Source organism: Gallinula chloropus (assembly GCF_964237585.1).
Source record: "Gallinula chloropus genome assembly, chromosome: 2".
Lineage (NCBI taxonomy): Eukaryota > Metazoa > Chordata > Aves > Gruiformes > Rallidae > Gallinula > Gallinula chloropus.
Genome location: NC_140086.1, coordinates 5268619 through 5294025, shown reverse-complemented (window position 1 = coordinate 5294025; position 25407 = coordinate 5268619). Strand labels below are relative to the sequence as shown.

Sequence of the window (25407 nt, the reverse complement as noted above, 5' to 3'; positions counted from 1 at the left end):
TTTTTAGCCTTTTATTTATAAGAGTTCTGACAATTCTGTACTACCTCTAAAACTTGTTTAAAGGAATTAATATATACAAAATTCACCCACTAGACTTTGATCACAGGAAAGCTACTTATTGCACAGACCAATAGCTAATTCATGTAAGCTACAGTTTTTAGCAGTTGCTTCATTTGTGCTCTTTGCCTGTAAGAGTTAAGAGTGATAATTGAAAGACAAGTATTAAGTTTAAAGTTTCCACATTGGTCTAAAGGGACCTGCGTGCCGAAATATTTATGAAAAATAAATCAAACTGAATGGAAATATGGCAAACAGACCTGCCCAGGTCTTAAATATTATCAAATACTCTCAGCAAATTAAGAGAAACTGGATCATTAATGGACAGTGAGACAGATAACATCACAAAAACATGGGTCCTTTTACTAATCAAGAAGGATAATTTATGAGGAGACTTGTAATCAACATGAACAGCTACAACAAAGAGGGGATGGGAAAACTCAAAGAGGGGAGAAAACACATCTGTTGGATCGAGAGTTGCTACACGATTTGTCTCTCATGTGACTTGTATGATCAAAGCTTGCTGTGGGAGAGATCTGGGAGTGCAGAGCACGGTGGGGACAGCTCTCCTATGTAATGTTCAATTAATATGCTGAGTGTTGCTATGAACTTCAAAAAAACAAACCTCAGACAAAAGGCCCCGCTATTTATTTTAACTGGAGGGATTTCTCTTCATGTTTGCATCAAGAGGAGTGTTCCCAAAGTGCTGTATATTGTTCCCTCAACTCAATCACTGCTCATTTGCTCTGTGTTAAGATACACCAGTAAGAACTTCACACAGATAAACACACTCCATTAAACACATTGATTTATTTAGTGTTCGTGCCTACCGGCAAACCACAGCGTGAGGCGTACGGTGCCTGGTACTGTACAACACATTAAAATCAGAGATCTTGCTCTTAACAGAGCTTAGTGAGTCTAGGAGACATGTAGCTGAATGATAAGCAAGTCAGGTCAGAGAAGAATTAGAAAGAAAAAGTGCAAATAGAACGGGTCAGTTTAACTGCTGCTGTAAGTAGCAATAAAAGTCAGGACCCACATGCCCTGTGGCAGATGGCAGTTTTTCTATGCATCATGGAACAAGTATTGAAAACATAGTAAATCCCATAGAGATTTTAACTGGGAGCTGCTCCATTGCTTGGGCAAGAACAGCAAAGGACAGCAGAGCAGGGTCTGGCTGGGAAGAGGGAACATGACTGGAGCACAATCAGTGCCCCAGCGCACAGCACTGGGAGATGGGCAGTGGATGAACAGAGCTAAGACTTGTTCGGTCCTCAGGAGGTAGAGGGAATAGCTGCCTATTTAGAAGTTACAAGTAAAATATGAAGGTATGCTATCATCAAAGGATTTCCTCAGTCAACAGATCACAGAATCAGAGAATCTCCTGAGTTGGAAGGGACACATAAGGGCCATCAAGTCCAACTCCTGGCTCCACACGCAGACAGACAAGTTAGAGCATGGGACTGAGTGCATCATCCAGATGCCTTCTGAACTCAGTTAATCTCAGTGCTGTGACCACTTCCCTGGGGATCCTGTGCCAGTGCCTGACCACCCTCTCAGTAAAGAACCTCTTCCTAAGATCCAACCTAAACCTCCCCTGTTGCAGCTTCATACCAATGGCTGCAAGTTGGAGCACAGGAACTTCCACACCAACATGAGGAAGAACCGGATGATCTCTGGAGGTCCCTTCCAACCCCTACGATTCTGTGATTCTATGATTCCCTTGGGTTCCAGCACTGGTCTCCAAAGAGAGGAGATTGGCACCTGCCCCTTTGCTCCCCCTCATCAGGAAGCCACAGACCATGATGAGGTCTCCCCTCAACCTCCTGTTCTCCAGGCTGAACAACCCAAGGGACTTCAGCCTCTCCTCATAAGACTTCCCCTCCAGACCTTTCCCCATCCTCGCTGCCCTTCTCTAGACACTCTCCAATAGTTTTATGTCCCTCTTGTACTGTGGCACCCAAAACTGCTCCCAGTACTCAAGGTAAGGCCACACCAGTGCAGTGTGGTGGTGAGCAATCCCCTCCTTGGACCGACTGGCTTGATGAAGGCCATGACTGCTTGCTGTTGTGAATGAGAACTGGAAATCACCAAGCAGCGGTATTTTGTGGAGTTAAAGCATTTACATACAGGTATGAAAAGTCATTCTAGCAGCAGAGGAAGAAGCAGATAAATGTCCCTGGTAGTGCAGACTGAATTAATTAAATTCCTGAAATACCACCAGTGCTGAAGTGGTAAGAACTGTACAGACTCTACATGATGCCACTGATGAAAGAGCAGTGTCCTCCATGGACTTTGGGTGAGAGGTAGGGAGAGGTGAAGTGTTAAGATATGAAAAAGTTTTAAAAGCTCAACTTTGGCTGAAAAACAGCCAATCCATGGAGTACCAGAAGGAAAGTTTCGGGAGGGAAGAACTAGGATCATAACAAACCCCAAACCATTCTTCAGAAAAGCAGCAGCATGAAAGGCCATCGCTCACAGGTACAGACTAGAGTAACAACGTGACAACCTCAGCTTGTGATGCCTATTGAGTTTTTAGAGCAATAAACTTGCATTATTGATAATGTTAACTTATCGTTTGGGTGTCATATTGTGGTGCCACTGGTTGATCACACGAAGTTGTGCACTAAGTTGGCTAGAACAGCCAAGTTTGTGTTGAGGGTAGGTTTTTCCTTTGGATGGAGATAAGGTTGTGTTATCTCCAACGCAAGTTTCATTCTTTTTTGCCTGGTTGTTGGATTTTTGGACAACAGAAAGCTACAGACAGACTTCAGAGCCCTGCACAAGCAGGACACTGTATTTGTGAAAGAGCTGAACTATGTCAATAACGTTACGCTATTCAGCAACTACACACCAGGGAAAAACAACAGTCAGAGAAGGAAAATGTGGCTAAAAAGGGACTCAACTTCAGATTGAAGAGCTTCTGGGATGGTTTGTGTACTTTCTTGTATTACAAATAGGGAAGAAGGAAATAATTTATTCATTGTTTTAGTAACAAAATGTTGGATACATTTCTTCGGGTAAAGGTTAGTACAGGAGAGAAGGAATTTCCATTCTTAAGCAGCTTTGCTTGGCTGTTTTTCAGTAATAAAAGCTGGCTGAAATTACAAAAAAAAATTCCAATGAAATTGAATTAAAATTTTCTCCTTAAAGCTAGGTGTACCTGCTGCACCTTCATCTCACTGCTTCCAGCTTGTGGGTTGCTACAGAAAACACCTCATCAACGCTACAAAATGCATCCCTGCTTTAGTTCTATCTGATGAGAAAAGGTCATGAGATGTCTCTCAAGAGATTTAATTTTTTAAACAGTCATTTGGAGCACCTAGGGAGAAGGGAGACTCTTACAGAAATGATCACAATCAGAATGTATCCTACCCAACCCCTCTGAATTTCCCTTGCTGTGTATCAGGGAATCGCATTTCAAGCCAACACGTTCCTGTCAGGAGTGCCTTTAATTACAATTTACTTCTGCCAGTTAAGTTTCCAACAGTATAAAGAAGCGATTACTGAAAACCAGGCTAAATTCTGAGCCATCAGGTAATTCTGATGGAACGATGAGCATTTCTCCTAACAAAAACACATCATGGATCCTCTCCCTGCAAGACAAGAGCCTCCAAGTGAGGGTTTTGCTGCTACCTTGTGTATTCTATCCAAGAGAAAAACAATCTAGCAGGAGATATGAGTATAGCACCCACCAAGAATGCAACATCTCCTTACCTTTCTGTGGCCTGATGATAAAAGATTGCGTAGCTCCATTCACCAGCCGGCAATATCCGTCTATCAAGTCAGCCATATTCTCTGCAATGGTTAATGATGGTGCTGTCACTGTCAGAGGCTAAAGGAGGAAGAAAACAAGGCACCAACAAAGAGGTATTATTGTAGTTGCAAACACTGAGTAGAACAGCTGTGTCATGGCATCAGGACTTTACACACACTCGCAAACAGTCAACAGAACAATGTGGGTGAGCGAAGAGCTATTGGGATTCTTGCTTCATCTTTTAGGTGGCAAATTTAGAACGTGAGGCTTGGAAAGCACAGCCCCTATTTACCCCCTGTAAATCCAGGCTTATTAAGTGGCTTGCTAGCTAAACTTGCAGTCAACCACTGTCCACTCCAACTGCTATGACGTTTATGGCTGTAATTATGGCACTTCTGAAGAAGCAGCTTATTATTCCTTAAAACTCTCACAGATGATATCTTTTCCCACTCTTTTGCAGCAATGTATTCTCTGCCCTAAAAAGTAACTGTCCCAATTTCAAAGAAGATTAAAGAAAAAAAGGACAGACAGTAGGAAAGGAGAAAAGACATACAGACAAGCTATTAATTCTAATACCACCAACGTTCATCAGCCAATTTGCCCCCCCAATCCTTCTCTACCACAGTGACTGTTTACTAGTGCCTAGGACCAAGGAAAAGATTTGATTTCATTTCCAGCTCTGGCTCCATGTAATATGGGGGAACATGTTTTCTCTCTTTCCTGTTTCCCCTTTTCACAAAAGGGAAATTGCTCCATTTCCTCTTTAGGAAGTAGCACAGTAGCATCATCATATTACCTCGTATATACATCTAAGTTGCACTTAAGAGCTGTAATTTTTAAATTAAACTTTTTTCCAACAAATATCGAAGTACACAAGCACCAGATGCAAAACCTGAAACATGTAATGAACTCTAAATCTATTTTAAAGGCAAAAATATCTGACTAGCATGGCAATTGCTCACACTCAACTTTCATTTCCCCTTAAAGAAGAGAAATCGAAGAAGCACAGCATGCCCAGGTCTGTGGCTGTCACTGCAGTAGGAGTGAGTTTAACAGTAGCTGCAGCCTTTGTACACACACAGACACCCCCAGCTGAACTATGCATGTGCACAAGTGAAACATGCTTTGCCTATATCACAATTACACTGACAGCAGAAAAATCCACAATGGAAGACCAGAACAGAAACACAACATAGAGAATATCTTCATGAAGAATGTACTTATATCCACCCTTTCCCAGGAAAGCCAAAGCTATTAAGTTTATCAGAACTGTTGATATCCTACCTCAGGTGCACCCGCTATCTTGAGTTGCAACATCCCTTTTCTGTCCTTGTCTTCACTGTTTGAATACTGAATAGTTTGCACTTGATTGAAGTCTGCTAGATGAGTTGGCTGCAGAAAGGCAATGGAAGAAGTGGGGAAGATGTCAAAATTACAGCAAAATACTTTGCCTTTAATCCTGATGTTGTAAAAGCACATGTAGACTTTTATCTCCAAGTGAGACATGTAGAAATCTGTTCCTCTGTTTCTTTCTACAGTTTATTCTTAAGACTTTGACTAACGACATGTACACATATTCACAGTATTTGCAAAATCAAGCCAAGCATCAAGTTTGCCTACAGAGGTCACTGTTGAGTAACTCCAGGCACACACTAAACTACATCGTGGAAACAACCTCTTGGAGGTCGACACAAAACTCAACAGGTTAACAACATGAAACCTGCACTCACAACATACCTAACATACCTCCAGACTGCTGTAAAAGGTATGTTCTTAGCTGGCTACATGTTCCTGATCTCCAAAGGTTTTCACTACCTCTGAATTAATTTCAACAGAAGTTGGACATAGGTTCAACTTAATCACAGTATGCTTTGGGTTAGAAGGGATGTCAAAGATCATCTAGTTCCAACCCCCTGCCAGGGGCAGGGCCACCCTCCACTAGACCAGGTTGCCCAAAGCCCCATCCAACCAGACCTTGAACACTGCCAGGGATGAGGCTTCCACAGTTTCTTTGGGCAACCTCCCTCACAGTAAAGAATTTCTTCCTAACATTTATCCTAACCCTGCCCTCTTTCAGCTTGCAGCCATTGCCCCTTGTCTTATCACTGCACTCCCTGGTGAAGAGTCCCTCTCCCACTTCCCTGTAGGACCCCTTTGTGTTATTTGTAGACCTTAACGTAAAGGTCTCAAACTTTTTTTTCAAAAGAACCTGCCTGAACACAACTTCTTTGCACCATGGAGGTGTACAAGCAATACTGTAATACACCCAGTGTCAGGCAATGAAAAGGCTCCTAAGGGCATGAAGTAATGCAGAGAGACATGCACAAAAGCTAAACATTAACTCATGAAACAAGCTCTTTATTTACACCTTTTTCCTAAGAAAGGGGTGAATAATTAAGAATAATTTCTATGTTTCATTGTAAAAATGACACCACTGCTGTTTCAAATTCTCTGAGCACATCACTGGGTACAAAAGCCAACAAATTCAGAGCTAAAGCTCACACTGTCTCTCTAGTTATCCCAACCAAATCTTCTCCAATCCCATATCATGAGTTAATATCTGAATAACAGCTGAATATGCTGAATTTCTCAGCTCCTTTGTGCTTAATTCTAAGGTTAGACTTGTCATTCCCCTTTGTGTGAAGTTCAGTTCATGGTAACAGTAACAGCAACTGCCAGTAACTGAGGAAACAGAAGCAGACTTACATTTGCACCCTTGTCTGTAAGGTAACTGATTCCTTCTTCTGGGCCGATTGCCAGTTCCACTGAAATAATCCAGCTTGACTTCAAAAACCAAAGGAGAAAAGGCAACATTTCAGTAGGAAGACAAGACCTTGTTCTGGAACACCATCCTCCGGTGTCATAATTACAGGTTTTTGTAATTAAGCTTTTAAACTCTTTAAATGTTTCAAAATACATTAAAATCAAATAACTCTAGGTAGCAAAACTCCTTGTGACTGGTTTCCCAGGGATCCATCAAAATGTGTTTCCACGTGTTTTATCTTAGATCTACACATTACCTATGTATTTGCTATTTCCTATTCTACTCTCAAGGACATTGCTGTTGAAGTTACATTTTTAACTTCAGTGTCTATTTTCACAAAGCTCGTGGGCTTAAAACCCTTTCCCAAAATCTGTTTGAAACTGGCAGAGATTAAAAGACACTAGGAGAAAATTCTCAAAGAGAAGCAGCTGAGAAACCTCATTTCCTCAGGAAAACAGGTTAAAAATCGCTTGACTTTCACAAACAGAGCCCTCAATATGAATATTTAATGTTGTACAATTCCTCCTCTAACAATGAACGGTGCTTTTTTTAACAGACAACTGAGAAAGTTCTAAACAGATTTCTAAACTTATTTTGTTGTTAAGGAAATCCAAGGGTGCCTCCCTACATCAAAACAGGAACCAAGCACACAGAGACTTGCAGAACTAAGCAAAACCAACTCAACTCCTAACTAGAGCACGTATCCAGGTGACTGTTCTGTTCTTCTACTTACCCCAAGAGCACACTTGAAGCATTCCTTGTCGAATCTGTACACTGGGGAGAGGATCTCAAAGAATTTCAGAATACTTTCTTCTGTATTGAGGTTGGCAAACTGTCGAAATGTTTGTTGGATTAATTTCCGCAGTGTTTTGGCCTGTGTATTGAAATGTTTGAAGAGCAATTATTTAATATCTCCTCAGAGACGGTGCATTTTCAGAGTTTCAGCCACTTAGTATCACTAAGGGTTTATCAATGAGATGCAGAAAATTCTAAAATTAAAAAAAAGCAGCTTTGAACTATAAGCAGCAGTTCTGCCTTCTGCTTGGGAACAGAATTATTTTCTCTGTACATTATAGTGGGAATATCTAAGAATCCTTTGAATGAATTATAACAGAAAACAACATGTTAACCTTTGAGGAATTATTTTTTCTAGTTTCCTCTTTTTATCCCAACTTCTTAACTCTGTACCAATACAAAACCACAGCAACCTACACCTTCAGTCTATTTTTCAAACAGAAATCACCTTTCTCTTCTCTGGTAGTACCAACTGTATCTCAATTTCTGCACATTTAGACTGTCTGTAATACAGTGGATTCTCAAAGTCTGATAAAAAGCAAAATTAATTCCATATGAAAAGTGGAAAGTAACATTTAAACTATTTTTATATATATATTGCATATAGTTTTTAAACTATTTTCATAGCTTAGAGCAGCATAAATCCTCCTCCCAAGATCTGGGACAGTGGGACAGAGCAAGACACCTAATTATGTATTAAAAAAAGCAAGCATGTAGAGGATAGAAGCTGGCTTTCAAACAACTTTGTTTAAAAACATAGAAAAATATAACTAAGTCTTATGAAAGGTGAAGTATCTGCCTGGATATAATGTAAATTCCCTGGCAAGGCCGCCACCCATATCACAATAAAACTGGAATCTGAAAAGCAAGCTCTCTAACATGCCTCAAGCCTGAACCAGCAATCAAGAACCTTGAATAAAGGCATCCGTTTCTAGATGGGAAAATTCATCCAGACAAAAATGCAGGACCCTCTCCTCAGCTGTTCCGACCCTAAGGGTACAGGTATGCTCTCTAAATAATGTAGAGCCAGGTGACCCGCTGTTTTTACATCACTGCTTACATCACATAGTGCCAAAATGTCAAAACCACATACTGCCAAAGCTTGCCCTGTGTCTGAAGTGACTGAATGGATTCAGCAAACCCTAGTAATCCTCATTTCTAAATTATCTTCCAACTAACAACCGCAGAAGGCAGACCCATGCCTATCTTTGTAGTATGTCAAGCTTAAGGCAGGCATTACCATTGTACCTCTACCAAAATGTATTTGAATACCCTAGTGTAACAGAATTAAACCTCATTCTTCAGTGTTGCTTATAACAGCTCCAGCCACTGCACAAATATAAACTTCCTTTCATCATTAGCACTTCCAGTCAGATCAGGCATTAGTTTGCAAGACACCATTAAACGAAAAAAATCTGCTAGCTCACATTGTCCCAAGTGTTTCACCCTCTCAGTTGTTGAAAGATACTTTATCCTATACACAGGTGTGTTTCAGCATTATCTTGACTTACTTTATGTTATTTGGTGCCTTAACATCCACAAAGACTCTTCACTTTGACTTTGAGATCATTAAGAAAGCATAAACACAGAAAAACACACGTCTTCCGTAACGGCAGAGAGCCACAGCTTTGCAGTCACCTCATCCTAAGAGATGCCATTTGTTAACTGACTAAGCTAAGTGCACTAATGTTTCTTATTCTTGTTTAGGGTACCCAGTACAAGACAGACATGAAGCTGTTGGAGTGAGTCCAGAGGAGCCCACAAAGACACTCTAAGGACTGGAGCATCTCTTCTGTGAAGACAGGCTGAGAGAGTTGGCGTTGTTCAGCCTGGAGAAACCTTACAGTGTCCTTCCAGTACCTAAAGGCGCTACAGGAAAGCTGAGGACTGCTTACAAGAGCAGGGAGCATCATGACAAGAGAAATGGGTTTAATCTGAGAGACTGTGAATTTAAATTAGATATTAGGATGAAATTCTTCACTATGAGGGTGGTGAGGCCCTGGCAAAGGTTGCCCAGAGAGGTTGTGGAAGCCCCATCCCTGGTAGTGTTCAAGGCCAGACTGGATGGAGCTTTGGGCAACCTGGTGTAGTGAGGGTGTTCCTACCCATGGCAGGGGGCTGGAATTAGATGATCTTTGAGGTCCCTTCCAACCCAAACCTGTCAATGATTCTATAAAAATGGAAGGCCATCTGACTCCCTAACCTTTCCTCTGTTCTTTCTTGAACATGGTTGAACAGAACTATTTGCAGCACATATTATGACATACAGTCCATGTATTTCAATGTTTCCCCCTGCAGAAACATCCCTAGACACCTCCTGAGACAGAACTTGTTGTGATCTCCTAATATGCAGATGTCTTTAAACTCCTCACTTTTTTTCTTTCTTTACTAAGCTCCCCACACAAAGCTGAGCTTTCTGGGTTTAAACCCTGTGCATCACCATTAAATATCCCAATTTTCATTTCTCCAGCCTTCTGATATACCTATAGGGTGCATCCTCTGTACAGCTGACATCTCCCATACGTGTAACATCAACAGGTTTGATTACCACCGCACTACACTCTAAGCTCTGCTCTTTACCTCGCCAATAGAGATATACAGTTAATTTTATATTTCATGGCCATCAGAAGTCCTCTGCCTGCCAATTCCAAATTCACTGGTGAAAGAATCATTTAATCACCTGACCCAATCCTGGATTACTTTTAATAGAGATTTAATTTTCATTAAAAAGCAGACACATTTTTCCTTCCCTTGTTTTTCCTCTTCCTACATCCAACATTTTTTCAGGTTCTACTCAGCTTCATGTTCTGATAATTCTTGCTATTTCCTTCTGCTATTTCCTGCATTTCATGATTTCTAATGAGCAGTTTTCTTTCTCGGTCAGTTTTCTGGATCCATAATACCATTTTTGGAGACAGTTATTCATTCTTTTACCTTTGGAGGCTTTCACCACAATTGCTCTCTTTAGCAGAGAATACAATTTCAGATAATTGCTTAAATTTAAATGCAGAGGGATTACTTAAATCCACTTGACCTCATTAGCTTCTGATTTTCAAAAGTCTTTTGAAACGTAGGTCGTGACAGACCTTTCCTGTTCATCCATTTAAATCATAATGTAGAAACTGCCTAGATTTTAAGTTGAATTCTATTATTTCTAGAAAACCATCACTGCTTACCCAAACCAGCTCGAAAATACCAATTTATGACTTATATTTTCACATATAAATATACAGATATTTTATTGAGATATTCAAATCAGGATGGCTACAGCTGTAAGAACACACGGTGACCATTCCTAACTCCCCTTTTCAAACCATAGTGAGGATTTGCCTTTTTTACTCTGGGAACATATGGACTTCAATGGAAGTGAGGTTCAATTAATGTTGATAGCCTTAGCTAGGATTAACATAACTGGAAATTACTAGAAATCTTCCTGGAATGAATCAGATACAGTCTTGAGCGAGGATGGCAGAATATGGTTTACTGAGTTGAGTTGCCACCAAAAATATGCTGCTCTCTTACATGTCCCCTTTATCTTCCTCCAAAACTCTCATTTTCTTTTAGGGGAAAAAAAGAATCAAAAAAAAAAACCTAAGGGAAAAAAAAATAAAGGTATTTGATAGCAGAGGATTTGAGGTCTCCTTTTGAACTTCTGTCTACAAGGTTTGAGAGGCAGAGGTGTAGCTCCCTCACAGCAGCTCAGCAAGACCACCTAAATCACGACCATGGGAGTTCAGAACTGCACAGATATTTCCTTAACAATGACACAGTGGAAGTGCTAATGTAATTTTCAGATTTCTGACAAAGTATACAAGTGACTGGAACTGTAATTACCTTCACTGAATCTAGTAAACTCTTCGGAAAAAACCGTCGTAAACCAACATCTTTCCTGCAACAGAAACACACAGAGCATTAATATAAAAGCACAGTGCCACAGGATATTGCTGCTTTAGAGAGTGGTGCTTTGGTTTTGCTTTGGTTTTTAACCAGCACGTACAATATAACAAATGATTTTCCTAGTAAGGTCCTTGACAATCTCAGAATAACAAGCACGGTACCACTGAAACGCTAACCACAGCCATTCCCCAGCAAGGGTGTGACAGCAGCATCTGCCAGGATAAATGCTAAAGGGTATCGCATTTACAACAGGTAGTTGGTGAGGAAAGTGTATTATTTACTGTGTCCAGTTCTGGGCCCCTCACTATAAGAAGGACATTGAGGTCCTTGAGCGAGTCCAGAGAAGGGCATCCAGGCTGGGGAAGGGGCTGGAGGGCAAATCATATGAGGAGCGGCTGAGAGAGCTGGGGATGTTTAGTCTGGAGAAGAGGAGGCTCAAGGGAGATGTTATTGCTCTCTACAACTACCTGAAAGGAGGTTGTGCTGAGCTGGGGATCAGCCTCTTCTCACAGATAAGTAGCAGTAGGACAAGAGGGAATAGCTGCAAGTTGCACCAGGGGAGGTTCAGGTTAGACATTAGGAGAGATTTCTTCTCAGAAAGAGTGGTTGGGCATTGGAACAGGCTGCCCAGGGAGGCGGGGGAGTCACTGTCCCTTGGGGTGTTCAAGGAAAGACTGGATGAGGTACTCAGGGACATAGTTTAGTAAGTAATATGGGTGGTGGGACAGCTGGACTAGATGATCTTGGAGGTCTTTTTCAACCTTAAAGACTGTGTGAAAGGGCTTCTCATGACATCCCCTCAGGAAGCACGCTGACTGCCATTCCACTAGTGCAGCACTATAATTAAAGGGCTTTTTAAAATTGCTACTGTCACTTTTTCCTCATCCTGAGCATCCAACATTAAATTCCCAGCTTCTTATTACAAGCAGCTTCACTTCTTGCACCTGTTAATCAGGATCCTAATTCTGTCTCACGATTTTGTAAACTGAATGACACCACACTCACTTTCACACCCAGAGCCACAAGGATTAAGTGTTCTTGTGACTCAGATGTGCTGCACCTAGCTTTCATTTGAGGTGTGCATCCATCACTGCTGCTGAACATCAGCATCAGGAAAGAAGCCTAAGAAGTTGCCAGAGAAATGTGAGTGTAGAGAACGACCATTATACAACCAGGTTGAGCAAATGGTACTAGTTGTACTGTATTAGCAGAAAATTTCTAAGAGAAAAAAGAAAAACTAAAAGTCAAGTGTAAATAGGAAATTAACTCAAATCCTTGCCTCTCACAGGTGGCACTGACTGCTTTTCCTGTAACATGTTACAATCTCTTTTACATAAACACCCTTATCTGCTTCCATAATGTGTAGGAACGCAAGCTTCCCACAACTGCATGCCATCCTGTGAGACCTGGCCAGGCTGGAGAGATGGGCAGTAGGAAACCAGAAAAGGTTTAACAAAACTAAGTCTTCCACCCGGCAAGGAATAATCACTGGAATCAGTACAGGCTGGGGGATGACCTGCTGGAGAGGAGCTCTGCAGAGAAGGACGTGGGGGTCCTGGTGGCTGACAGGTTGGCCATGAGCCAGCAGGGTGCCCTGGTGGCTAAGAGAGCCAATGGGATCCTGGGGGGCATCAGGAGGAGTGTGGGCAGCAGGTCAAAGGAGGGGATCCTCCCCCTCTGCTCTGCCCTGGTCAGGCCCCACCTGGAGTATTGTGTCCAGTGCTGGGCTCCCTGGTATAAAATAGACAGGGATCTCCTGGACAGAGTCCACTGGAGGCTACAAAGGTGATTAAAGGACTGGAGCATCTCCCCTATGAGGAAATGCTGAATGAACTGGGACTGTTCAGCCTGGAGACAAGAAGCCTGAGAGGGGATCTGATCAATGTTTATAAATATCTCAAGTGGGGGACACAGGGGGAAATGGCCAGCCCCTTTTCAGTGGTCTGTGGGGGCAGGACAAGGGGCAATGGCTGCAAGCTGGAGCACAGGAAGTTCCGCATCAACATGTGGAAGAACTTTTTCCCAGTGAGGATGACAGAGCCCTGGGACAGGCTGCCCAGGGGGGTTGTGGAGTCTCCTTCTCAGGAAATACTCAAGACCCATCTGGACACCTGTGTGACCCGTCCTAGGGACCCTGCTTTGGCAGGAGGGTTGGACCTGATGATCTCTTGAGGTCCCTTCCAACCCCTACAATGTGATCAGGGATACATCCATAATTCTGACATTTGCAAAGGAAACAAAAGCTGTTGGCAAACCCGAGAATACACAGAATATATTTACTGCTACCTAACAGTGCATAGAAAAAGCCCAAATTAAAGTCCATTTTCAAAAGCTAACTGAAAATAATAACCCAGGGTATTTTTAAAGCTCTCTAAAGACACACAATTGCACAAAACACACTAAAAGCATCCTCACTAAGAGGAGCGGGATGTTCTGGCGCAGCGGTGAAGGCTGGTGTCTGTGCAATGACAGTAAGCTGAAAGATTATAAAACTTTCATAGATGTTAATTCCTTTGATGCATTCCTTCTCAAATGCAAATTCTGAGCGGGTTTATCAGCCCACACCGTTAAATACATCTAACACACTATTACCATCTAAATAACATGCAGAGACATTTTGACAGGGAATATATTAGTTTAGCGTTAAGCATTTGAGAGGGAAATGGGGTTTTTGAAACCCAAGTGCCCTCCATCACTCCTGTATTACTCATCTTAAGAGTACACACAGAATCTGATTTGAATCGTTATCAAAAGGAGTTGTGGAGTAGCCTTTGGTACAGATCTGTATCCAAGGAATTCCACAGAAATTCGTATGCAGAGTACGATAAAGCACCCCTCTTAATAAAATCTGTTAATGAAGCACATCTTGTGTTTAACTGAGATGGCAAATTAGTTACTGGGGGAGAATTGAACCTCAGAAGCGTACACATTTAAGGCCATGATAACAGAATCACAAGGTTGGAAAATACCTGTAAGATCAGGTCCAACCATTCCTGTCCTATGCTAAACCATGTCCCTAAGTACCACATCTACTCCTCTGCCAAACACATCCAGGGATGGTGACTAAACCTCCCCCTCCCTGTTCCAGGCCCCAACAACTCTTTCAGGCAAGAATTTTTTCTTAACATCTAATCTGACCCTGCCCTGGTGCAGCTTTGTGCCATTTCCCCTTGTCCTATCTCCTGTCACCTGGCTGAAGAGACCATCACCCACCTCTCTACAACCTCCCTTCAGGTAACTGCAGGCAGTGATAAGGTCTCCCCTCAGCCTTCTCTTCTCCAGGCTAAACACCCCCAGCTCCCTCAGATGCTCCTCATATGATTTCCACTCCAGCCCCTTCCCCAGCCTGGTTGCCCTTCTCTGGACATGTTAGAGAACTTCAATGTGCTTCTTATGGTGAGGAGCCCAAAATTGGACACAGCACTCGAGGTGGAGCCTCACCAATACCAAATACAGGGGCACAATCACCTCCTTAGACCTACTGGCCATGCTATTTCTGATACAAGCCAGGATGCCAACATAATAACAACAACAAACTACAGCTTCCTGTGAATAAGAGAAGAAGCACTGGAGAGTGGAACACACAGTTTGAAACACCCAACCCTATAAACTCCTTCCCTCCCCTCCTCGGATGCACTGCGTGGGGGTAAAATGGCCAGCCTGGGCTTCAAAGCAACTCAGTCCTTCAGATTAAGAATGCAGACATCTGTTTTCTGATTGCCACTAAGTGATAATTAGTAGTGAAATCCCGGTTCATACAGCTCTACTACAGCTTTGTGTTTAACCTCATCTACTCCATTCTACGTGGAATTCATTCATTTATTTATTTTAATGTATAAACCTCAGTAGGATGAATAAAAATACCGGCTACAGAGAGAGGACACCGCTTGTCTTATAATGATAAGCAGCTTTAGGCAACATATATCTTTATTTCTATTTCTCATCTCAATTGAAGTACCAGCAAAAAAGTGATGTTAGATTAACATAATAGATTTAACATGCTTTTTACAGCACTGTGGCTGCAGCTGTTCCTTCGTATAGCTCCCGGTGTTGCACCCGTAATTATCCCTGCTGTAGGCTAACAGGCTTCACATTTATTAGGAAAAAATTCTTCTTTCATTACATGAAGGCCCAACTATTAAAGGCTACTTAACAGTTTGATTCTATCTCCCATTTCCCATCCAGATTTGGCCTCCTACGAAAATCTGATCAAAGACAAATATACATCAAATAGACATCGGACAAAGACAGGCAAGAAGCACTCACACCAAATGCAGAAAAAGTGCCTTTTCCAAACAGCACTCAGCTGGTGAAGTGTCTCCTGATGTACTAAAACTCGCAAAAAGCCACCCCAAACACCAAAAAAAAAAAGCCTCACTTGAGAAATAAATGTTACTTGTTTGGATAAACCCTGTTAGGCTATTAAGGTGTTAAGATCGAATGAGTAGCTTTTGGTGACCACTGGCACTTTTTGCAGACTCTGGCTGGCTTGTAATTACCTAGAGCCACCTTAAAGTGCTTTTATCCTTTATCTTTCCTGGCTGAATCTCATACAAATCACATTTTGCTTCTCAAAAGATTTAAACCCCTAACAAATTTAAGTGCACAGTTCTATATAGCCAACTCTGCCCAGCATTAAGCTGGTTCTGCGTAACAGGGGTTTGCTTCTCTTTGCCTTTCACAGCAGCAATTAGGGTATTTCCTACCAAAACAGCTACTGCTCAGTAAACACATGCAATGAAAGAAAGAAATCACTGTTAAACTGGAAGAAAGAAATCACTGTTAAACTGGAAGCAGCCCCATAACTGAGTCCTCCAGGGATTCTCTCACCTGTTACAATTATTAATTAATACTTCTTGTCATCTGTTCTGATCCTTGTTTCCTTTGTCTCCTTCTTTCCAGAGTTGTTAACCCAACTACTAATGTTTGTAGTTTATGAGTTGCCAAATAATTGACTTGAAAATACCTTTTTCCTGGAAGGCATTTAAACTGCAACTGCTGGAACTTGTGAGGTTCCTTTTCACAAAGAGGAATCAGAATTTCTTCAGGTCTCAGGACTTGGAAAAAAATTTCTATCATTTTTTAGCCTTGTCCATCTGCTCGCCCTGTTGATCTTTATTTGCCCTTTCCCACTTCGCTAGGAGTTTCCTCAATGGGATATTTTTAGTAATGATTCTTGGCAGAAAACTGAAGTCCTTCAAATAAACCCAAATTTAAACACCACCAAAGCTTTACAAATTCTGCAGAGATAGAGGAGCCCTATAAAAACAGCAGGCATTATGTAAACAAGCATGCAGTTCATTAAAGTTACCTTCACCTGTTAAAATCATATAGCTTCCTCAAAACTCCTCATGAACTTACTGCAATGAAGAATCTTATCTCCCACCTCCAAATCATCTCATTTCACATCTCCAAAAGTTTGTTCATTTTATTTATAAAATAAAAAATAGACTTCAATCTTTCATCCCAATTTGATGTTAAACTGTGTATCATCTTTTTAGAAAGATAATTAATAGTGAAGAGCAGACAATCAGTGTATGGGTGTATGAAACACTGTTTCACTAATACAAATAAAGCCAGTTTTCAAGTTTCTAAAGGACTTTGGATTGTTCAGACTGAAGTTGTCCTCTGTACAACGCAATTAAGTAACCAAAATAAAGACTTTCAATACAAGGATTCTTCTCGGTCTTCTTAAAATTTGTGATAACAGAGATAAATAATAAGCTGGTTAGCTGCAAGGTCACAATTCAGGAAATCCACATACTGACTGAAGAGCAGGAAAAACACCACCACAAATATTTCCAAGTATCTCAAACTTTGCTAGAGATGAGTCATGACTGAAGAATGCAGCTACACACAGAAAACCAGTCAGAAACAAAATCACCTTCCAACTATGCTTGATGATCCCATAAGCATTAGCTTAATTGCAAAAAATCACACTAAGACTCCTGATCAAGTTTAAACAACTCCAACCCTGTTTCCCTGGACCTCAGTTACTCTTCCTACTTCGATACCTTGATAGGTTTCATCATCCTTCTATTAAAGCATATAAAGATGTCAATAAACATAGAACGACAAATTCCAACAGAAACCTTCTGTTATTGAACTGAATTGAATGTTCCTGATTACAAAAAGCAGTTCAAACCTCAAGGTAGAACACAATACTTACTCTAACACTTCGTAGTTGGACTTCTTTTCTAATGCATTGCCTCTCATCTCGCCGTAGGATCTCCTGAAGTCAGGAAAAATATGTGAAAGCTGCAATTATTGGATGATCCAGCCAATAAACAATGTCAAAACAGTCAAATGTTTCAGAGCCTTACCATTAGAAAACATGGGGAGAATGAATTCAAACACAAACATTAGTACAGTAGCTTCGACCTCAACAGATCTGATTTTAATTTTAGAAAATAATTTCATGTATGGAACATTAGAGAGTATTATAGCAATGCTGCAACTTCAGAACCACTTTAAACCAGTTAAACTACACTGGTACCAAAAGAAGTGATCTAATCCACCCTTCAGCAGCTCACTTACACCACCAGTAGTATCTCCCTTCTTTGTAACAGCACTCATGCCCACACATGTAACAGGGAGAACTAGAGGAGGCAGGGAATGGTGAAACCTGTAAGGTTTCAATCCAGACCCATTCACATTAAAAAATTAATCAATCAATCAATCAATCACTCAAGAATGGAGAGGGCTGGAATCACTGTTTTCACTGAGAAAATGGACCAATAATGCTTTTGGTAAGACAGTCTTACCAGTCATCTATCAGAAGTATGTTATGAAAATGCTCTGAAGAGCAAGAGCATGAGAACCATGGAAAACAAGAATTGGCTGAAAAAAACAGTCATGGTTTATTGTACTCATCACATGTTTTGAAATAAGGCACCAACAATTCTCTATATGCGTAAGAACTCTGCAGTTACAGAGAGAATTTTGGTTTTCTTTGGTCTCCTACCAACCTAGGAAATCTCATCAATCTGAATTTGGTTTTATTTTGGAAAGTACTGTTCAGAGGATGCTTCCATTCTTCAACAATTTTACATTTGCCATTAACTTCTTATCAATTTTACTTCTTCCTTAATCTCCCTGTGTGATGCAACAGCATAACCAACGCATATGTTCCAGGCTGGAAATTCCCCATAATGAGCAAAAAACCCAATAGCTATGCTGGGAACTTCCTGGAGGATCTCTTAATCTGGGAAATTTATCTTTATTTTCCAGCTGTCTATACACAAGAAAACCAAAACCACCCTAAAGAATCCTTCAGATTTAATTACTTGAAACCAGCACATGAAGAACGGAGTAAATGCAGAGAGGAAAGGTAGCAGCATTTATCTTTAATTACATTCTTTAGCTGTGGGATTTATATATGCACAATGACAAGGCTACTGGCTAAATAACACCACAGATGCATTTATTTTTAAAGTATACTTCACAGTACTCTACAGGCCTTTGAATTATTCAGATGATGAATTCACCCAAAAGGCAGCATCGAGATGTAATTAATTAAAATTTTAAAACTAATATTAATATAAAATAGCTAGAAATTCATTACAAAACAGTCTATTCAGTTTTACTTCAATTTACTCTGTAGCAAAGAAGTCTTAGGCTGTTTTATTCAGCTGTACCGGTCAGAAATCTATAAACCCATAAGCAGTTTTGAAATTAATTTATATATTCTGTCAGAAATATGTTGAATAATAAATGAAATTATCAGCTTACCGGATCTCAAGGCAACCTAGTTTCAAAGCAATTTCCTGGTCCACTTGATCCGCTATCTCTAACATATAGTCATTTTTCACCTACAGCAAAAGAAGTACGGATGCATCACAGATCAGTTCAGCACCAGCTCAGGCTAAAATACCACCCCAAGAACCTTAGAACAAATCTGTTGTAAAGTTTGATCTCTCAGAAGGACTATTTACAGTGCATGAAGAGAAAAGCACCTTTATGTTCATGTTCTCCACAAATGAGCTGCACTTTTGTAAGAAACCCACCTTGATCACAACGAACTTGATTTACAAAATCCTTCTCTACATCAGTATTACCCAAGTTTTATTAAACACAATCAAAATCTTCACAGGAGAAGGAGCATCTGCATTCAAGATACATAAAGATATGCTGTATTCTACAACTATCTTGGCCAACAGTTTTAAATTCTTTACCTAAAGATGAACATAAACTAGACAATTGTCCATGAACTAGTGTGAAAATGAAAAGAGCAGTAAGTAAAAAGAGTAGCATGTGAAAAATTCCACTACATGCTGACTAAAAATAACCATTGAACTAGGAAGGAGAAACGAGAGTGAAACTAGATGTTTACAATCTACAGTAGGAAATCAACCTCACCAAGGAGTGTGCTCTGACCCGAAGGAGGTCAAACACTATGGCCAAATTGTCATCCCTCCTGAAGAGGATGATTGGGCCAAACCAGCAAATTTGGGCCACTGCTGGGATGTGCTGTCCACCTGCTGTGCTTGGGCACAGTCTGGAAGAGTGGGAAATCAGTGCCAAAGCTGTACCACAAAGCACACCAAGTATTCAACATGAAGGACTCTGGTGGGTCAAAGCTTCACCATGTGTCCTGGACATGGTTTATTTCCTAACTGCAATGTAGGCAGAAAACCCACTTAACAGGTAATACTTCCTCCATGCTGGAGTAATTCACACAGTTATTACCAAAACCAGATGATACAAGAGAACAGAACTAGTGCTGAAGAACTGAACTCTGCAAATCCTGCCTTCTGTGAGATGGGTGTTTTTTACCAAAAACAGCATCTTTATAGCTGTGCAGCTTTTCTTTAACAGCTCATGTTCTCCTCTATCTTATGAAATCATAAACTTCCTAATGAGATCACAGAATTGTAGGGGTTGGAAGGGACCTCAAGAGATCATCAGGTCCAACCCCCCTGCCAAAGCAGGGTCCCTAGGACAGGTCACACAGGTCAACATCCAGATGGGTCTTGAATATCTCCAGAGATGGAGACTCCACACTCTCCTGGGCAGCCTGTCCCAGGGCTCTGTCACCCTCACTGGGAAAAAGTTCTTCCATATATTGGTGCAGAACTTCCTGTACTCCAACTTGTGGCCACTGCCCCTTGTTCTGTCCCCACAGACCACTGAGAAGAGGCTGGCCATTTCCCCTTGTGTCCCACACTTGAGATATTTATAGACATTGATCAGATCCCCTCTCAGTCTTCTTTTCTCAAGGCTGAACAGCCCCAGTTCACTCAGCCTTTCCTTGTAGGAGAGATGCTCCAGGCCCTTCATTATTTCTGAGGCCCTAAAGCCTAAAGATCCTGAAGTTGCAGAAAGTCCTGAACTATCAGCAGATCCACATGACTGACTGCAGATCCAAGAGGAGATGATACATTATGAAAGAAATACACTTCACAGAACGCTTTTTTGAGTGATGACAAGTTGTAAGAAAAACTATTTCAAACTGCTACCAGTATGCAATTTGTAATTTAAAAGCTAAGTACAGCATCAGACTCAACAGCTGGAGCCCTCCCCAGTCAGCATCCTCCCCATAACAGGAGCCCACCAATGTTGACAGCTACATTCAGACCTAGACTACAAAGGAACAAATATATAAGATGTTCCTAGCAATGAATTGCATGAAAAATTTTAATCAGTTATAGAAAGACGTGAAAGACGATGTATAACGAACTGTAAGAGTGAGAATATCAACTCTTACAATAGCTGCATCATCGGGAGAAAGCTTCTGGCACTTCAACTCATAGAATCACAGAATCTCCTGAGTTGGAAGGGACCCATAAGGGTCATCAAGTCCAACTCCTGGCTCCACACAGGGCCAGCCAGGTCAGAGCATGGGACTGAGGGCATCGTCTAGACGCTTCTCAAACTCAGCCCAGCTCGGTGCTGTGACCAGTTCCCTGGGGAGCCTGTGCCAGTGCCTGACCACCCTCTCAGTACAGAACCTCTTCCTAACATCCAACCTACACCTCCCCTGTCTCAGTTTCATACCATTCCCTCAGGCTCTATCACTGGTCACCAAAAGGAGGAGATGGGCACCTGTCCCCTTGCTCCCCCTTCTCAGGAAGCCACAGACCGTGATGAGGTCTCCCCTCAGCCTTCTGTTTTCCAGGCTGAACAACCCAAGGGACTTCAGCCTCTCCTCATAAGACTTCCCCTTCAGACCCTTCCCCATCCTCTTTGCCCTCCTCTGGACATTCTCCAATATTTTTACGTCCCTCTTGTACTGTGGCTCTCGAAACTGCTCCCAGTACTCAACAACACAATAAGCTTTTAGTCTTCTCAGTTCAACACCTACAAATACTAACGAGAGACAGGAGAAGACATAATTACCCCGCAGCATCACGTCACTTGCTATTTGCATACTCATAGAGAAAGTCATTCTGTATTCCCTCAGCAATAATACACCAAAAATGCAGCATTAATAATTGTCTTGTTCTCCATTGTGCTTAGAATTGAAAAACCCCAAACTTCTCAAGTGAGTCATCCCTCTATTTAAGTCCTTCCGGTAACATTTACAGAGATTTATCTGATCAAAGGTTAACCCTCCCCCCCAAACCACAGACCATGTATCTGCTAAGTACCACGGCTCTAAGTGATAGAAACTGAGAGATGGATCTTCCAGGAAGTCAAGAGGTTTTGATTCTCTATTTTCATTCAAAACCATGAAGGTCCCTAAGCATGAGCAGCTCTCCATGTGAGTGAAGTAAACAGTCACTGCTCTAATGGAGGAAACATCTATAAAATCATTTACAACTAGAAGTGAGAGAGAATTGTCAGTTACACGACCACACACACCACGTGTATCTGTAGTATGATACAGATTGATGGTGTGAGGTCACCTGTACAAGATTCAACAAGGCCCAGTGTTGGGCCCTGCGCTTCAGTCACAACTACCCCAGGCAACGCTTCAGGTCGGTGAAGAGTGGCTGGAAAACTGCCCAGCAGGTAAGGACCTGAGGGTGTTGGTCAACAGCCAGCTGAACACGAGCCAGCAGTGTGGCCAAGAAGGCCAACAGCATCCTGGTTTGTATCATGAATAGTGTGGCCAGCAGGATGGGGGCAGTGACCATCCCCCTGTACTCATCTCTGGTGAGGCCACACCTCAAGTACCGTGTTCAGTTTTGAGCCTCTCACTACAATGACACTGAGATGCTAGAGCAGGTCAAAGAAGGGCAAGGACAATCACAGAATGGTTAGGGTTGGAGGGACCTTAAAAAAATCATCAAGTTCTACCCCATCCTGCCATGGGTAGGGACACCTGCCACTAGATCAGGTTGCCCAAGGCCCCATCCAACCTGGCCTTGAACACTGCCAGGGAGGGGGAAGCCATCGCCTCCCTAGGCTACCTGTTCCAGTGTCTTACCACCCTCGTTGTGAAGAGCTTTTTCCTAATAACCAAGCTAAATCTCCTCCATTCCAATTTAAAACCATTGCCCTTCATCCTATCAGTCCATGCCCTTCTAAAAAGTCCCTTCCCAGCTTCCTTGCAGGCTCCTTCAGGTACTGGAAGGCTGTTAAAAGATGTCCCTGGAGCCCTCTCTTCTCCAGGCTGAACAAGCCCAACTATCTCAGCCTGTCTTCACAGGAGAGGTGCTCCAACCATCTAATCATCTTCGTGGCCCTTCTCTGGACCCATTCTAACAGTTCCATGTCCTTCTTATGTTGAGGATTCCAGAACTGGACATAGTACTTTAGGTGGGGTCTCACAAGAGTGGAGTAGAGGGGCAGAATCACCTCCCTCAACCTGCTGGCCTCCCTCCTTTTAATGCAGCCCAGGATACAGTTGGTCTTCTGGGCTGTGAGTGCACATTGTCGACTCATGTTAAGCTTCTTGTTTACCAGCACCCTCAAGTCCTTGAGTCCACAGAGGATGGTGAAGAGTCTAGAGCACAGGTCTTCAAGGAGCAGCTGAGGGAATTGGGGTTGGGGCTATTAAGTGTGGAGGAGGCTGAGGGAAAACCTTATTGCTCTCTACAGCTACCTGAAAGGAGATTGTAGAGAGATGGGAGTGGGTCTCTTCACCCAAGCAACAGGTGATAGGACAAGGGGGAATGGCCTCAAGCTGCACTAGGGCAGGTTTAGATTACACATCATGAAGAAGTTCTTCACTGAAAGGGTTGTCATGCCAGGAGGTTGTAGGTAGGTAGGGGTTGGTCTCTTCTCCCAAGTAACAAGCAATAGGATAAGAGCAAATGGCCTCAAGTTCTGCCAGGGGAGGTTTACAGTAGATATTAAGAAAAGTTTCTTCCCAAGTGTTGTCAATCATTGGAACAGGCTGCCCAGGGATGTGGTTAAATGACCACCCCTGGAGTTATTTAAAAGATGCATAGATGTGGTTTAGTGGTGGACTTGGCAGTGTGAGGTTATAACGGCTGGACTCAATGATCATAAAGGTCTTTTTCCACTTAAATGAAATTACCACAGTATCTATGTATTTAAAATTATGGCAGATCCATTCTGTCCATCTGCAAGGCCTGGCAGAGGCAGCACTGCAGAAAGGTTTACTGCAAGCGGGACGTAAGGTCTTGTTCTTCAGCACCAAGTGTAAAACACTGCCTAATGATATGAAGTAGCTTAAGAGTTCTCCCATCTGAATCACCCCACATCACACATGGAAGGAATCTCTCAAGATCATCTGGTCCAACCCCACTGCTCAAACAGGGCCACCTAGAGCCAGCTGCCCAGGACCATGTCCAGATGGCTTTTGAGTATCTCCAAGAAGGAAGACTCCACAACCTGCCTGGGAAGCCCATGCCAGTACTCTGCCACCCTCAGAGCCTGGCTCCATCCGCTTTGCCCCCTCCTGTCAGGTATTTATAAGCATTAATAAGATCCCCCTTGAGTCTTCTCTTCTCCAGGCTGAACAGTCCCAGCTCGCTCAACTTTTTCTCAGAGGAGAGATACTCCAGGCCCATCATCATCTTCGTGGCCCTTCACTGGACCTTGCAGAAGATTGATGTCTTTGTACTCTAAATGCCTTACAACACCCAAAAGCAGTTTCCAGAAATTTGGCAATCCAGAATTTTGGGTGTTACTGACCAGTCTGTACTGCTCAGTACCACCATGTGCCAAAACAGGAAGATGTTCCCTGGCCTGGCCAGAACCAGGACACGCTGGAAAGGGCACATTTGGAAACAAGATCAAAAAAATACATAGATTTTGAGTAGTATCTTATCTCAACTAGCTTCCCTTTAAAATTACACTTAATTCTACTGCAGAACTGCACCTGTTAGTAACGGTATAGTATTCCTCTAGGACAAAACCTTTTATAACCAAGGTTGTGTTCCTCTTTAAATCAGATCTCCCACCTGAATGCCTTCATAAATAGGACAATGCAGTAACTTCCACAGAAAATTAAATTAGGAAGTCTGTTGTTCAGTAAGGAGGTGAAACCTGTCCTGCATTAAAAGTGCCAGACCCAAGCTAAGAACATTTAAATCAGGGATATAATTTTACCACTACAAGTGACTACAGTACCCATAGTGGCAAATAGTACCACTTGTCTCCAAGTCTACATGGAGATACTCAAAAACTAAGAAACAAACTGAGAAAACAAACTCTACGTGAGTTCAGTTCTTATACAGACACCTGTATTCCAGAGAAGTACCAAGGAAGAAGGAATTCTGGTAAGTTTATTTCTTGTTGATATCATCCGTCCTGAGCTTTAATGAACTGCAAATGTACATCAAACACAAGTTTTATTTCATTCTCCTACTTCTCAGAAGTCACCTTCATGTAGACATCAGGTTACTTCATCTAAAAAGCCAACATACCTGCCCATAACTTCCATTAGCTGGCCCATCTTACAGCCACCCAACTCAAATACCTCTTGACTACTCCAATTCTATTTAAACATTTTTTTTCAGCTAGTGTTTATTTTTTTAATGATTTCAACAATTTTGCATCAACAGGAAATTTCAGTGCTGATACCCACCTCTAGACAGGCTGGAGAGCTTGCTAATGAGATTTAAAATGAGCAAGTGTAGGGTCTTTCATCTAGGGAAGAACAACCCCAGGTGCCAGTATAGGTCGGGGACTGGCCTGGTGGAGAGCAGCGTAGGGGAGAGGGACCTGGGGGTCAAGGGGGACAGCAGGATGACCATGAGCCAGCGATGTCCCCTTGTGGTCA

At 42.0% G+C, this 25407-nt stretch overlaps 1 protein-coding gene across 26 annotated transcripts in view; it reads right to left on the bottom strand.

The window, feature by feature from the left end:
- PTK2 (protein tyrosine kinase 2) overlaps window positions 1–25407 on the bottom strand; it is a gene marked incomplete at its 5' end in the record, with an annotated part of 172637 nt that overhangs the window by 81423 nt on the left and 65807 nt on the right. For 22 of the 26 annotated variants that reach the window (XM_084260376.1, XM_084260372.1, XM_084260373.1 and 19 more), the window contains 7 exons: window positions 3775–3892; window positions 5099–5206; window positions 6521–6598; window positions 7312–7452; window positions 11208–11262; window positions 17440–17502; window positions 19002–19081. In XM_084260376.1, the coding sequence (XP_084116502.1) occupies window positions 3775–3892; window positions 5099–5206; window positions 6521–6598; window positions 7312–7452; window positions 11208–11262; window positions 17440–17502; window positions 19002–19081 (643 nt within the window). The remainder of the gene's footprint in view (window positions 1–3774; window positions 3893–5098; window positions 5207–6520; window positions 6599–7311; window positions 7453–11207; window positions 11263–17439; window positions 17503–19001; window positions 19082–25407) is intronic. The other 4 variants (XM_084260364.1, XM_084260368.1, XM_084260351.1 and 1 more) reach the window with 1 other exon arrangement.